This window comes from Austrofundulus limnaeus, unplaced genomic scaffold (assembly GCF_001266775.1).
Source record: "Austrofundulus limnaeus strain Quisiro unplaced genomic scaffold, Austrofundulus_limnaeus-1.0 Scaffold634, whole genome shotgun sequence".
Lineage (NCBI taxonomy): Eukaryota > Metazoa > Chordata > Actinopteri > Cyprinodontiformes > Rivulidae > Austrofundulus > Austrofundulus limnaeus.
The window spans coordinates 177,420-193,138 of record NW_013953036.1 but is presented as its reverse complement, the minus strand read 5'-3'; the positions used below and the strand labels follow the sequence as shown (position 1 = coordinate 193,138).

Below are 15,719 nucleotides of genomic sequence, written 5' to 3'. Positions count from 1 at the left end.
TTTTTTTTTTTTTTTTTTTTTTTTTTTTTTTTTTTTGCAGGGTGTTCCTGCAAGCACGCTAAGGTTTCTGTTCGAGGGACAGAGAATTGCAGACAACCAAACTCCAAAAGAGGTAAACATATTTCTAATAGCTTCATCACCACATGTTGCTGACAAATAGACATACACATGGACCTCACTCTTTTACACCCAAACGCAAAACTAACCTATTTATCCAGAGTGCTGTGGTTTGTGTAATGATCATAATTAGGTCCAAATGTTTGGCTGAATTTATACTGCTGTGTTTGTGGAATCCTGTCATGGACTAATTATTTATCTGTTTTCCCCTTGACACTGTTCATCTCTCATATCTTTCTGGAGGCTCCAGTCGCCTCCATAATGCACACAGCCAATAATATACAGCATGCCAAACCATGTGTCAGTTTACAACCAATCATAACCAAATGTACTGTTGTAATGTTTGGCATGCTGTATTTTATTGGCTGTGTATTATGGAGGCGACTGGAGCCTCCAGAAAGATATGAGAGATGAACAGTGTCAAGGGGAAAACAGATAAATAATTAGTCCATGACAAATCCTAAAAAAGGTCACAAACAGAATTAACTCAACAGATTTGATTATTTATCAATATAAACTAATTAAAAGCACTCTATACTATTGAAAGTTTTTATTTGCATCTTATTTCTGCAACACATCTTGAGTAGGAATAATATTTTAAGGAGTAGCAAGAATATTTTAGGCAAAGGGAAGCAAAAATTTATGAAAGACAAGATTATCATCATCATCTGCTGTGTATTGTTGACAGCTGGGGATGGAGGACGAAGATGTCATCGAGGTGTATCAAGAACAGACTGGTGGATTTTGGAACGATTAAACCTGCATTTTTCAATCTTTTTTTATATTATTTTATTTTGTTTTGTATGAATGTGTTTTTGTTCAGTTTCAAACCATCTGGATCAATATGAACTCAAACTGGGCTTCCACATGTGAGAACAGGGAGGTGGATGGACAGCAGGTCTCTAGTTCTGCAGATGCAACGAGGCTCGTGTTGTCAAACAGCGATCAGTCTTATTCTCAAATCCACACGGACAATCCTCTGCTTCTTAACTGTTTCATGTTTTTTTTATTGTACTTGTTTTTTTTTTTTTGTTAAAAAGGTGGAAATTTTGTCTTGTAAAAATGTTGCCCAAAGTTCAAAACATTTTAAACGTACACATTTTTCTTTCCAGTTGTGTAAAAAATTAAAATGTTTGTCCACATAAAAACAGAATAGTTTTACTCTCCGAAAGCCCAACAGTTTTACTCAGTTTAAAATGTTTCATGTGTAAACATCATTCTTTTAGATGTGTAGCTATCACTCCTGCTTTGGAAACTTTTCTAATAACCAGTCAAAAGTAAGCAGTCGAGTCAAGAGTCGAGTGTGGTCAAATTGAAAATGTTACTGAAAACTGAATTTCTCATATTACCAGTGGACTTGTAAGGCCTTGGTTCTTGTTTCTGAAAGATGTAAATGTTTTGACTGGTGAGCAGGAAAGCAGAGAAACCAAGCTGTCAGCTCAGCAGGGTTAGTTATGATTTGGAATAACTTGCAACCTGTAAAAAACTGCATTTTTAAAAATTGTTCTATTGAAAATCTATTTTAAAATTGATTCTGCTTATTCATCTTCTCCACTGCCAAGCTAAATGTACTGCTGCTACTTTTAGCAGGTCTCATGACATGAAGTTTTGGACACATAATGTGGTGTGTGTTCGTTTGACCAGCTGAGATCAGAACACTTTCAAATGTGGGCTGGCAGGACTTTGTGTTGGGATTCAAGGCTTTTAAGATGTTCTGCTGTCTGACACGGAGTGATCGTTTTCAAACAAACTCCCCCTTGGCGTCCCTCTGTTCAGCTCTGCCACCCTGCAGGAGCAGCTGGTAACTGTGGCAACAGTTGAAATCACAAGAAAATACTTTGTTTTAATTGGCTGTTTTCACTGATTTCTTTGATTGATGGTATTCTTGTTATGAAACAAGCAGTTTTTATTAGAACCAGAATGTGTGTTTCAAGTTTTAACATCAACAATGTTGATGAGCATTTATTTTCATTAAAGTTACCAGGCTCTGCTTCAAGTTTCATTTGATGCAATCCATCATTTTGTTCAAATTTGTTTTTGTCCAGGACATTTAAAAACTGGTTTTGTGTAACTCATGACAATGTTGTGTTAGTAGAGCAGAGGACAAAGTTTTACATCAAACCTGTCACACACACGCACGTCTTGGTTTATATTTTTATTTAAGGCAGTTAAGCAGTTCACTTTGTGCTCACAGTGAAAAGTAGTGTGCCATTGTTACAGTAGTTATGAATCATTTACAGCCCATCTGTGCTCGTGTTACGGATCTGCACCCATGTGAAATCATAAAATAACAATACAGTCACAGTTGAAAGTTCAGTCATTTTAGTTTTTTAACTGTACTTTTTTGGTATATGTTGTGCTCAGTATCAGTATGCTTGAACAATGTAAAAACTTCATTCTGTAATGTTAAAATATATACATAACACTTTTCGTACTGACAAAAGATATTTTAAAACTGATAATTTTGTTCTTCAAGCAGTTTGTTAAAAGCTCCTTGAACAGAATATTTCTTATTTTAGGGATTCTTTTAAAGCTTTTTTCCCCCACAGTTGGAATGAAACTTGTGTTCTTGTATGTTCTAAAGTCCCCAACATTAAGTCCAGCCCACACAATTTGATAAGAACTTAAAACATTTGTCTGTTTCAAATCGGATGAAATTAAGCTTGGTATAACATAGATGTAAATGTTTCTACTGCCAAAAAAATAAAACATAGTTTCATTCCCACTGATGCATGCTATGAAACAATATCAAAACCTGTGCTTTTAAATATTGTCTTGTTGGATTCCACCCCCAAACTCAATTATCTGTTAAAGTATTTATAAGAGATCAGTTCAGGTGAGCTCCGAGGATGGTGGGGGGACTTAATCACCAGAGGAACTTTGATGCAGATGGTTTGAATTATTATTTTTTATTTGAATAAAAATTTAAAGGGAAAAAAGCCCAGTGCGTGTATTTATTGTATGAAAACCTTAGTACTGAAATAGTTTGTTTTGAAAGTTGATATCTAAATATTTTACTCATTGTATATAACACATTTTTGTATGTTTTTTTATGAAAATGTAATAAGTTTACTTTGTTAAAGTTTTTAAGAAATATTTTGAGGATTTTACCACGTATTTTTTAAAAATTGTAACTTTTACTTTTATTTCATTACATTCAAAACCTAAAAAGGATACTTTTACATCTTACAAATTTAAATATGACCAAACTCATGAAAGGACTGGTTTATGCTAAAAAATTAAGTGCTGAATTTACTTAACTAAGTTATGTCAGCTGGTTCAACTAAATAGTAACTGTAAAGCAATTTGCATGTTTTTTAAATAAAATGTGTAAATTGCTAAATTTACTCAACGCTGTTCAGTGGAACCAGTTTGTTTAAATTCAACACTTCCTTTCTCAGAGTGTGTGTAAAAGTACTTTTACTTTTGTTAGTATTTTGAGCAGTTTTCAGACTTTTACTTAAATGCTTTTGTAATCAGTGATATTCAATTTACCAACGTCTTTTTCTGTTAAGGTATTTGTTTAACTTATTTTTAAGTACTTTAAATACCACAGATTTTCAATTGATATTTTTGTCAAACTGACCGTATTGCAAATAATACAGAACATGCTAAATCAACAGGATTAAATTGTGAAAGATTTAAACTTGACATAATTTCAATCATTTTGTGTCAAGAAAATAGTGTGATCATGTCCAATTTAAAATAAAATTAGTTTCTCTTCAACAAATATTGAACAAAACTTCTAGAACAGTTGTACATAAATTCAAAAATTAAAAACAAAATAAAAAAATTTTTTTGTTTCACTTTTTTATCATTTTCTCTAAAATGGTTTGAACCTCAAACCATTTTAGAGAAACTATTAAAAAAGTAAAACAAATAAATAAATAAATAAACTAACAAAAGAAAAATATTGGTAATAAAGCCTTGTACAGAAACAAAAATGTATAATGAGCAAACAAAAAAAAAAACCATTTAAAACAAGAAGTAAATGAGCTCTGAGTTGCAACAGTACCACATTTTGTTGTCCCATAACTTGAATTTTAAATGGATTTTCATTGTATTAAAAGCAAAAGTTCTATAAAAACATTATGAATAGGGCAAAAAATATTTCAATATTTAAAAAATGGAAAAGGATGTGCATATGTATTCACACCCTGTCCTTTGAGGTCTCAACCATTAGCTTGAATCAGATAAACATTAAATAAGATACACCTGTGTGCAACCTAGTGTCAGATGATCTCAGCATACAAGGTGAATCAAAAGTCATAGGACACTCATTTATTTCCAGTTTGGCAGCTTTTGAGATGGTGGCCACGTTCTGCACATAGCCTAAAAAAATGGACCATAAGCAAGCACTGTTCGTCTGTTTGGTCATGATGTTCTGTGCAAAAGGTGGTGAAACAACGTTATTTAAAATAAATTTAGTAAGGCAACAACACAGAAATATTGACATGCAGGGTCAACACTTCTGCAAGCCACTGTAATAGTGCTGAGGTGTTTTCAGTCTAGCAGCAGGAATAAAACTCTGCTTTTATTCTGTTTTGTGGACAAAAAAACAAGATGTAATGAGATTCGACAGAGTTTCTGCTGCTGTGATAAAGAGCAAGAATAAGAAGTATGTGCTACAGAAACAAGTTCACTTATAGAATCAAATATGTCTGTATTTCTTTGTCAACAAGCTGTTGAGTCAGATCTTTATGCAATGTTAAATGTATTTTACTGTAACAGCTTCTAAAACAGTCTTATACAAGCTTGGAAAGCAGGTGGTGCTGCAGTTATCAGTCTTTTATAGCAATAATATTTTTTTACCCAGGAATAATTGTGTTTTAGCCTGAATTTAGTGTTCCCTAATAGTAAAACATTTAATAAAATCTCTCAGCCGTGAGATAAATGGATTATACTCTGCAGGTAGTTTTAGTTTGCGTTTCCTCGGGTAATAATGTCTTTCACATCAAGAAGTCCATGCAAATGGATCAAAAGTATTCATGAATCTCAAAGGTTGGGTTATCTCTTCCCCTAGAGCTAACAGCATGGTCGCTGTTTGGTTTTGATATGGATGAGTTGTTCTGATGCAGCTGTTCTCTTACAGAATTATGCATCCTGAATTCTGGTAACCTGTAGGAACAGAAAATGATCCCAGACACAACCATGAAAATCGACCCCACTAACCCCACAGTAATTCCGCTGCCCACTATCTGAGAGATTGGTGCCTGTGGGAGTTTAAACTCAGATGGGAACTGGATGGTCTGATTTGTCACAACTGAGCTCAGGTTCCAGATCAGTGGAATGAGAGACAGCACAGCAGCCAACAGGCACAGGACCACAGTGCTGATGAAACTTAGTAGGATTGATGAGTTTTTCCCCACCCCAAAGTAGGCATTCCTCATGGCGTAAACCCCACCAGCGTTGCCACTGAGGCCCACGATCAGAGACAGGAGCATGAGAACCTGACCGGCTGCGATCTCTGGAGGCGTGAAGGCCTCCCTCAGGCTGATGTACCTGCAATGCATGTTCCTGAAGCCTTCACTCACATCAGTGTAGCTGTTGAAGCAAGCCCTCCAGATCCCCACCCAGACTACACCAGAGGTGATGACCTTTGTGTCCGAAACCTGCCACACCCGCCACTGGATGAGTCCCAGAGACATACTGGTGAGGATCCAGCCCACAAAGGACAGCCAGAGGGCTCCAAACTGGGAATGGGCTGTATGAGCCAGATAAGTCATTGCAGAAAAGCCACAACAGAGACTCAGATACCAGGTGAGCTCTGAACCACTTCAGAGTGGGATATCCAGAGATTACGTCCAGGTAGATGGTGTCGCCTCTGTTAGAGTCATGGTGTGGCTTTTAAGTCTGACTGCAGCTGATCGTCCACCATCTCTCCTGCTTAGAGGAAATTTTATCCCTCGCGCTCCTTTTTTTCCCCACAAATGTTACCTGAACAAACACACATACAGTCACTGTGAGAGGAAACAAAACAAACACGTTTATTAAAATCAGCAAACAGAATCAATGTCACTCAGCAAACATTTCACAGCAGGAAGCAGGCAGCAACAGGTTCCTAAAGCCTCTTTTAAAATTTAACAAGTTAAACATTAGAAACTAGACTGCTGATAGAATTGGGTGTGGACGGGGACATTTTTTTCACTGCTGATTACTGAAGGTCAAAAAGGTGCAGTTTGACAACAAAAGTTATACCTGTATGAAAATCGAACCTAAATATAACATCAAGGATTAACATACTGTAAAACTCTGCTATAATCAACAAATAAAGCTCTTTGGTTTACAATAACATCTCAACTCATGAAAAAAGTCTTAATCTGTTGTTGACTGAGAAAAGGTCTTCATGTGCTAAATGTTTGGTTTTGTTAGATGTTGTTCAATAGACACACTGTTTGTGTTTTCAACAGTTATCAAAGCTAAATGCTTGATTGGATGTTCTGGGAATATTTAATCTAATATCTACTTTCAAAAGGTCGAAAGACATGTAAAGAAAAGCATATTATGACAATATCTAACATACAGGGCCAGAAAATGACCAAATTAGACTAAAAAATAACAAATGATCCATAAAGTGACATAATGCAACTATACAAATTAAGAGACAAAACGCACAACAATTTAAAATACAAGATAAGGTCCTTAATCTGTAAAGAGCACCAGTATCACTTAAACTGCAGGTGTTGCTTTAGATGTCTTTACAATTTTAAATAAATATTACAAAATAAAGGACATTAATTTGTTTTTGATTCTTTGTTATACAAATGTTTTAGACAACTTATGCTGACCCATGAAAATGTTAAAGTTATTCACGTTGAAGATGGTTTAAAAAAATTAACTGGAAGCCTCTTATAGGCATGTAATGCTAACAAATATGTTACTTTTATTGTAATTTAGACATTAAAAATGTTTGTGAGTTGACAAATTGTTTAAAATGTTACAGTGTGACAGACCCTTTGTAAGAAATTGACATTTAGGTGATTCTGCAGAATCATTAGTTTTATCTTTTGTTTGTTTCATTCATATTAAGAAAAATTGTTTCATTCAGAGTCACAAAAAGTAAAGGCTTTATTCTTGACAAAAAACGAATAATTGTCCAAACTATTATATCAAGGTTACGTTTATCAGTTAAATATTCAAAATAAGAGGAAAAATCAGAAACAAAGGAAGTAATGCCAGTTATTTTTTCAATAAATACAAACAAAAAGTAGTTCTCAGTTTTAACATTTTAACATAAAATCGCACTGACACATTATTTAGCATAAAGATTTTGCAAGCAAAGCTTATTTAGCTGCCTTTAAAATGACTGATCCTGACAACATAAACAACAAAAGATCTAAGTAGGTGTTACGTACCTTATTTGTCCATCAAGCAGCTTGGCTTCAGAGAAGCTAAAACTAAATGCTGAACAGGAACGTTTTTATTCACTGGAACAGCTCGACAGTTCCTCATCCTGTTATCGTGTAGTTCCCTGTAAATGATTGACAGACTATAACCTCTGATGGAGACTATTTGGAGTCATTTCAGTTTCTAAACATGTACAGCTTTGCTTTTCATTCATATTAGTTTAGTAGGAAGGGGTGGGGGGGGGTCCCATGCACTTGAAAGATATATTTATATATTTTAATCTAACTTTTTGTACTTCTTAAGGTGTCTAGTAAATGGATTGTGATGGCCCCAGAGCAAATTATTGTCCCATATATGTTTTTATTGACCATCTTTAATGGCTGACCTGGATTTTCCATTGTGAAAAATGAAAATTTTAATTCAACATAGCTCCTAAACTATACATCCGACAGACACCATTCACCCCATTTTATTTTTGTCTTTTCATGGGTAATTTGTTGAAAAAGAGATTCCTATGATTATATCATGTTTGATGCATAATAGCTGGAGTAAACACCAAAAAAAAAAAAAGCTAAAATTCGCCTTAACTGAATTGCAAGAACTTCTCCCCTGTACACCCTATTGATATTTTTTTCAAAGCTTTGTATATTTATAATCTTCAACATGCATATCAAACACAAGTTGATGATATCCACTTGAAAATTTGTCACATGTATGTTTATTGTGTCATTTTGGTTGCTATCCTGGATTTCCACAAATGCAAAAAAAGAGAATGTAAAATCAAGATAGCTCGTATCCGATGGACACCATTCACCCCTTTTTTATTTTTGTTTTTTCATGGGTAATTGGTTGGAAAAAAGATTCCCATGATTAGATCATGTTTGATGCATAATAGCTGGAGTAAACACAAAAAAATGCTAAAATTTGCCTAAACTGAATCGCAGGAACTACTCCCCTGTACACCCTATTGATATTTTTTTCAAAGCTTTGTATATTTATAATTTTCAACATGCATAGTAAACACAAATTGATGATAACCTCTTGAAACTTAGTCACATGTATGTTTATTGTGCCATTTTGGTTGCCTGGATTTCCTCAAATGCAAAAAAGAGAATGTAAACTCAACATATTGACTTAACTAGACATTGTGCAGAGGCAAGTGACCCAAGTTTTGGTTCCATTTTGGCATGAGGAATTAATGGAGATGGGTAGTGACATGACTGGAGGATTTATGAAGCACTGTCACCCAAATAAATGGAAAAATTTTGTAAAGTCAATAGTCGTGCGTTTACAATGGCATTTCCATGGCAATCTCAGCTTATCTCGATGACGTGCCAAGTCGGCCCATTTCATGTATGGCAACTGTGATAATTTCTAACTACAAAATGGTTTATAGGCTACACATATTTTTTACTTAAAAACAATTTGCAGGATTTGATTTTGTCAACCGTCTTGAATGTCGACACACATTTGCAAATTTACAAGCTAGCATTAGCACTGGTTCAAAGCACAAACTATCAAATTCTAAACTTCACCCTTTAAATTATTCTGGCAATTTGTTGTAGGCATTGGCATAAGGGTTTAGACATTTATTTAATTTTCATCAGTTTGAAATGTTGAAAAATAATTTATGTTAAAAGTTTCTATAAATATAGGCTGATTGTTGCTAATAATGCCAAAGAAACACAAGAAAGAAAATAATGGTGAGTATAAACAGTTTGATCCAGCAAAAAAGAAATCCAGGAGAGATGAGGTTTTTTATTCTCTCAGTCCACAAATTATCACTGGTGAGGGCAACGATGTGTTTCATCTTGAGTGGGACAATCTGAAGAGAATAACTTCAAACAGCCTCCAATGTGGTTAACTGGACTAGTGGGATCATGATACAGGAGGTGAAAACTGGACCCAACTCTCTGGAAAATCAAATAAAGTTTCCTCTCTCTGAACGGAAAAAGACACGCTCTTTGAAGGTAGATACACCTGAAACCCTAAACCCCTTCCGTATCTATAACAGAACTGGACCCAAGTTGAGGACAGCTGTGGTGTAGTGGTAGAGCTGACTTGGGACCAGAAAGTCAGAGGTTCAGCTCCCTGCCATGCCCACATGTGATGGTGTCCTTGAGCAAGAGACCCAATCCCCAACTGTTCCCCAGTCACTCACATAGCTGCCTGCTGCTCCACTTGGGTGTTTCTCATGTGTGATGGGTCAAATGCAGAAAACTAATTTCATTCTTGCATGTGAACATGCATTGATGACAAATAAAGCACCTTTACCTGAAGGAGCAGTTTTTATTCCACAAACAACAAAGTCTACTCAAACTGCATCCAAGAGTATTGTTTCTGGTTATTTGTCCAAGTGGTGGGGAGTAGTGGATTAAAACAACTTGTTGCAGTAGTCTAGTAGGAAGGGGGGTGTCCCATGCACCCGAAAGATATATTTTTTAACCTAACTTTTTTTTACTCCTTAATGTGTCTAGTAAATAGATTGTGTTGGCCCCAAAGAAAATTATTGTCCCATATACGTTTTTATTGACCATCTTTAAAAAGCGAACCTGGATTTTCCATTGTGAACAATGGAAAATTTAAATCAACATAGCTCCTAAACTATACATCCGACAGACACCATTCACCCCTTTTTAATTTTGTCTTTTCATGTGTAATTTGTTGAAAAAAAGATTCCTATGATTAGATGATGTTTGATGCATAATAGCTGGAGTAAACACCAAAAAAATGCTAAAATTCGCCTAAACTGAATCGCAGGAACTACTCCCCTGTACAACCTATTGATATTTTTTTCAAAGCTTTGTATATTTATAATCTTCAACATGCATAGTAAACACAAGTTGGTGATGTCCACTTGAAAATTTGTCACATGTATATTTATTGTGCCATTTTGGTTGGCGACCTGGATTTCCACAAATGCAAAAAAGAGAATGTAAAATCAACATAGCTCCTAAACTATACATCCGATAGACACCATTCACCCCTTTTTATTTTTGTCTTTACATGGGTAATTTGTTGAAAAAAAGATTCCTATGATTATATCATGTTTGATGCATAATAGCTGGAGTAAACACTAAAAAAATGCTAAAATTCGCCTAAACTGAATCACAGGAACTACTCCCCTGTACACCCTATTGATATTTTTTTCAAAGATTTGAATATGTATAATCTTCAACATGCATAGTAAACACAAGTTGATGATATCCTCTTGAAACTTAGTCAAATGTGTGTTTGTTGTGCCATTTTGTTTGCCGACCTGGATTTCCACAAATGCAAAAAAGAGAATGTAAAATCAACATATTGACTTAACTAGACATTGTGCAGAGGCAAATGACCCCAGTTTTGGTTCCATTTTGGCATGAGGAATTAATGGAGATGGGTAGTGACATGACTGGAGGATTTATGAAGCACTGTCATCCAAATAAATGGAAAAATGTTTTAAAATCAATAGTCGTGCATATTTACAATGGCATTTCCATGGCAATCTCAGCTTATCTCGATGACGTGCCAAGTCAGCCCATTTCATGTATGGCAATTGTGATAATTTCTAATTACAAAATAGTTTATAGGCTACACATATTTTTTTTTTACTTAAAAACAATTTGCCAGGATTTGATTTTGTCAGCCGTCTTGGATGTCGACACACATTTGCAAATTTACAAGCTAGCATTAGCACTGGTTCAAAGCACAAACTATCAAATTCTAAACTACACCCTTTAAATTGTTCTAATTTGTTGTAGGAGTTGGCATAAGTGTTTAGACAGTTATTTAATTTTCATCAGTTTGAAATGTTGAAAAATAATTTATGTTAAAAGTTTCTATCAATTATAGGCTGATTGTTGTTAATAATGCCAAGAAAGAAAGAAAATAATGGTGAGTATAAACAGTTTGATCCAGCAAAAAAGAAATCCAGGAGAGATGAGGTTTTCTATTCTCTCAGTCCACAAATTATCACTGGTGAGTGCAAGGATGTGTTTCATCTTGAGTGGGACAATCTGAAGAAAATAACTACAAACATCCATGCCTCCAATGGGTAACTGGACTAGTGGGATCATGATACAGGAGGTGAAGCTGGATTTGATGTTCCCAACTCTCTGGAAAATCAAATAAAGTTTCCTCTCTCTGAATGGAAAAAGACACGCTCTTTGAAGGTAGATACACCTGAAACCTAAACCCCTTCTGTATCTATAACCGAACTGGACCCAAGTTGAGGATGGCTGTGGTGTAGTGGTAGAGCTGACTTAGGACCAGAAAGTCAGAGGTTCGACTCCCCGCCATACCCACATATGGTGGTGTCCTTGAGCAAGACACCCAACCCCCAACTGCTCCCCAGGCACTCACATACAGTAGCTGCCTGCTGCTCCACTTGGGTGTTTCTCATGTTTGATGGGTCAAATGCAGAAAACAAATTTCATCCTTGCATGTGAACATGCATTGATGACAAATAAAGCACCTTTGCCTGAAGGAGCAGTTTTTTTCCACAAACAACAACGTCTACTCAAACTGCATCGTGTCTGGTTACTTGTCCAAGTGGTGGGGAGTAGTGGAATAGAGCAACTTGTTGCAGGGTTTGCTGGCTTTGTATCAGCTACTGGTGACAAACCCCCTGAAGATCTACCATTGACTACTTCACTACAAACAACCAGCATTTCACAAATTACTCAGTCATGATACAGGAGGTGAAAACTGGATTCCTCCATGCCGATCTCCTCTAGAGCATGATGTTTTGGGGCTGTTGCTGCGCGACACATACTTTCAACTCCCTCCAAAGGTTTTCTATGGGGTTGAGATCTGGAGACTGGCTAGGCCACTCCAGGACCTTGAAATGTTTCTTACAAAGCCACTCCTTCGTTGCCCTGGTGGTGTGCTTGGGATAGTTGTCATGGTGAAAGACCCAGCCACGTTTCATCTTCAATGCTCTTGCTGATGGAAGGAGGTTTGCACTCTAAATCTCATGATACATGGCCCCATTCATTCTTTCATGTACACGGAYCAGTCGTCCTGGTCCCTTTGTAGAGAAACAGTGCCAAAGGATGATGCTGCCACCCCCGTGCTTCACAGTAGGTTTGGTGTTCTTTAGATGCAACTCAGCATTCACTCTCCAAACATGACAAGTTGTTTCTACCAAACACTCTTTCTTCTACTTTGGTTTCATCTGACTATATGACTTTCTCCCAACCCTCTTCTGGAACATCCAAATGCTCTCTAGCAAACTTCAGACGGGCCTGGATAAGTACTGGCTTAAGCAGGGAGACACGTCTGGCACTGCTGGATCTGAGTCCCTGGTGGCGTAGTGTGTTACTGACAGTAGCCTTTGTTAGGTTAGTCCCAGCCTCCTGGTGGTGTAGTGTGTTACTTACCTTTGTTACATTAGTCCCAGCCTTCATTCACCAGGTCCCCCATGTGGTTCTGGGATTTTTGCTCACCATTCTTGTGATTATTTTGACCCCACAGGGTGAGATCTTGTGAGGAGCCTCTGATCAAGGGAGATTATCAGTGGTCTTGTAGGTATTACATTTTCTAATTATTGCTCCCACAGTAGATTTCTTCACACCAAGCTGCTTGCCTATTGCAGATTCAGTCTTCCCAGCCTGGTGCTGGTCTACAATTTTGTTTCTGGTGTCTTACACAGCTCTTTGGTCTTCACCATACTGGAGTTTGGAGTGTGACCATTTAAGGTTGAGAACAGGTGTCTTCTACACTGATAACAAGTTCAAACAGGTACCATTACTGCATGCAATGAGAGGAGGACAGAGGAGCCTCTTAAAGAAGAACTTACAGATCTGTGAGAGATAGAAATCTTGCTTGGTTGTTGTTGATCAAATACTTATTTTCCACCATAATTTGCAAATAAATTCTTTAAAAAATCAGACAATGTGATTTTCTAGGTATGTTTTCTCATTTTGTCTCTCATAGTTGAGGTCTAACTATGATGTCAATTATAGGCCTCTCTCATATTAAGAGGGAGAAGTTGCACAATTGGTGGTTGACTAAATACTTTTTTCCCCACTGGGTGTTTAATTCATCTTTAAGCCTTTCTATCTACATAGACATTGGGGCCGGGAAGCACAGGAGAATCATAAATTTCAGCAAATTGGCCAAATCCTGGGGTGGGGGGGCTGCACAACACTACTGGGCCTGTATTTCTTCACAGGGGAAGATGTTACAAGCACCTTTAAGGGAGCAGAGATATCCCAAGTACCAATGCAGCTTACAGATTAATGTTTTAATTCAGATTTATGGAAGCATGGCATGGCAATAAGTACCTACTGGCCCTATGTATTGATACAACATGACTTTGCGATACTATAATTATTTATCTCCTCTGAAAACTTAGTGAGGAGTGGTCTGTGAAACCAGAGTGTTCAAGCACATCGAGGCCTTCACGTCTGATGTATGGCCACGATCAGGAGAAATCTGTGAACAGCATAAGAAGCATCATTCTCAGAAAGATGATCTGGGAGGATGAGACCATCACCACAAAACTGAAGGTGGACCTCTGGTGACTGCCTACCTGCAGGGAGAACCTGGTTCCACATCTTAATCAAGTCAACCCCCATCTGGCCATATTGCCATACTACGATCCTGTCCAGAGCTGGGTGAAGATGGTACACTTGAGCCAGTGTGGTCATATGGCCCAATCTACCCTACTACACTGATTGACTTGCTGGAGGAAATAGTAGAGGATACAGATGAGGACGACATTGAGGAGCAAGATATCTCGATTATGAAGACCTTCTAATTGATGAATAAATAATTTTGGGGTGGTTTTCTTTTCTCCAAGGCCCAATTCCACCTATTTTTTCCTACATTTTTCCATTTATTTGAGTGACAATGCTTCATAAATCCTCCAGTCATGTCATTACCCATCTCCATTAATTCCTCATGCCAAAATGGAACCAAAACTGGGGTCATTTGCCTCTGCACAATGTCTAGTTAAGTAAATATGTTGATTTACATTCTCTTTTTTTGCATTTGTGGAAATCCAGGATGGCAACCAAAATGGCACAACAAATATTCATGTGACAAAATTTCAAGTGGATATCACCAACTTGTGTTTACTATGCATGTTGAAGATTATAAATATACAAAGCTTTGAAAAAAATTTCAATAGGGTGTACAGGGAGAAGTTCCTGCGATTCAGCTTAGGTGAATTTTAGCATTTTTCTTGTGTTTACTCAAGCTATTATGCATCAAACATGATCTAATCAAGGAAATCTTTTTTCCAACCAATTACTTATGAAAATACAAATGCAAAATGTCATCATTACTTATAACTTTTATATTTGTAGTTTTTCTCTCAAATGAAAAAGCTTCTAGTTTAGAATAAAACTTCAGACTAAAATGGTTTGTGATAAATTTGCTGACAAGGGAACTTAGATTAACAAAAATTCCAGTTAGAACTGTCACAAAATTCATATTATTATTTGTTAATTTCATTTAACAATCATGTAAAGTAGATGATATAAAAATAGTTTATGAGTAAAAATGATCTAAACTAGATTTGCAGTCAGTCATTACCTTAGACTTTTAGCTGATTTCAGCTCTGATGCATTTGTAATGAACCTTTTTAACTTGTACAGTAAATGTAGGCTCTGATCAGTGGAGCCAAGTTTAAAAAGTGACATTTCAGAATTCAGGCAGAGTTTTTATACTAGATTAAATCAACAAACAAGAAACAGGAAAACCTTTCACAAGTAAACAGATTTTATTTTATTTACCTCAATGTGACCTGATGAGTCTGACGCTGATAATGGAACAGTTTTTTATTTGTTTTACAGAGTGTGGCGCTCTGCTGAATCAGGCTATAATTAAAGACAAATTAGTAAACAGGCTGATTTATCCTCGGATTTTTACATAAGCTGTGTTTCCATTGACCATAAAAATGCTCAAATTAGAATTGCAAAAATAAATTTGTTCAATGGAAACACGCCAATTTCGTAAAAACTTACGTTTTTCAACAAAACGTTTTTGTGCCAGGATGAGGCAATAATACCTAGCTGCGGCCTGCAGTACCCGATCGCTGCACCCCCGATCGTTATGCCTCCTGATGACGTAATGCCCCCGCCCCATCTGCCGTGTCTGGGTTGGGCCTGTGTTTGTGTGGTTAACCTGAGTGATGGGTCGGGGTTGAGCCTATGTTTGAGTGGTTAACCTAAATGGAGGGTTCTCTGTTTGCGGTCGGGATCAAATAAACAACATGAAATCAAGGTGCGTGTAGTTCTGGGTGCGTATACTTCCGGGGGCATAAC

General features: G+C 36.6%; 2 protein-coding genes and 1 long non-coding RNA gene across 3 annotated transcripts in view; 1 reads left to right on the top strand and 2 right to left on the bottom strand.

Moving 5' to 3' along the window:
- The window catches only part of sumo1 (small ubiquitin like modifier 1), a gene marked incomplete in the record, with an annotated part of 4,121 nt that extends 1,065 nt beyond the window's left edge, over nucleotides 1–3,056 (top strand). The window contains 2 exon segments of the mRNA XM_014027318.1: nucleotides 41–112; nucleotides 806–3,056. Coding sequence (XP_013882772.1) covers nucleotides 41–112; nucleotides 806–874 — 141 coding nt within the window.
- Nucleotides 3,057–5,211: 2,155 nt separating this feature from the next.
- On the bottom strand, nucleotides 5,212–5,843 carry LOC106531436 (claudin-34-like). Its single transcript, XM_014027305.1, has 2 exons — nucleotides 5,313–5,843; nucleotides 5,212–5,235 (listed from the first exon to the last, which is right to left on the bottom strand). The coding sequence occupies exons 1-2, from the start codon at nucleotides 5,841–5,843 to the stop codon at nucleotides 5,212–5,214; spliced, it is 555 nt and encodes a 184-aa protein (XP_013882759.1).
- Nucleotides 5,844–6,039: 196 nt separating this feature from the next.
- Nucleotides 6,040–15,719, bottom strand: part of LOC106531442 (uncharacterized) — an 18,627-nt gene continuing 8,947 nt past the window's right edge. The window contains exons 2-3 of the long non-coding RNA XR_001311912.1: nucleotides 7,473–7,588; nucleotides 6,040–6,054 (exon numbers count right to left, since the gene is read on the bottom strand). This is a non-coding gene — a long non-coding RNA (uncharacterized LOC106531442). The remainder of the gene's footprint in view (nucleotides 6,055–7,472; nucleotides 7,589–15,719) is intronic.

Coding starts and splice junctions, on each gene's coding strand:
- LOC106531436 (XM_014027305.1), bottom strand. CDS start 5,843: ATGACTTATCTGGCTCATACAGCCCATTCCCAGTTTGGAGCCCTCTGG. Junction 5,236..5,312: donor AGGCACCAATCTCTCAGATA/GTGGGCAGCGGA, acceptor CTGTTCCTACAG/GTTACCAGAATTCAGGATGC.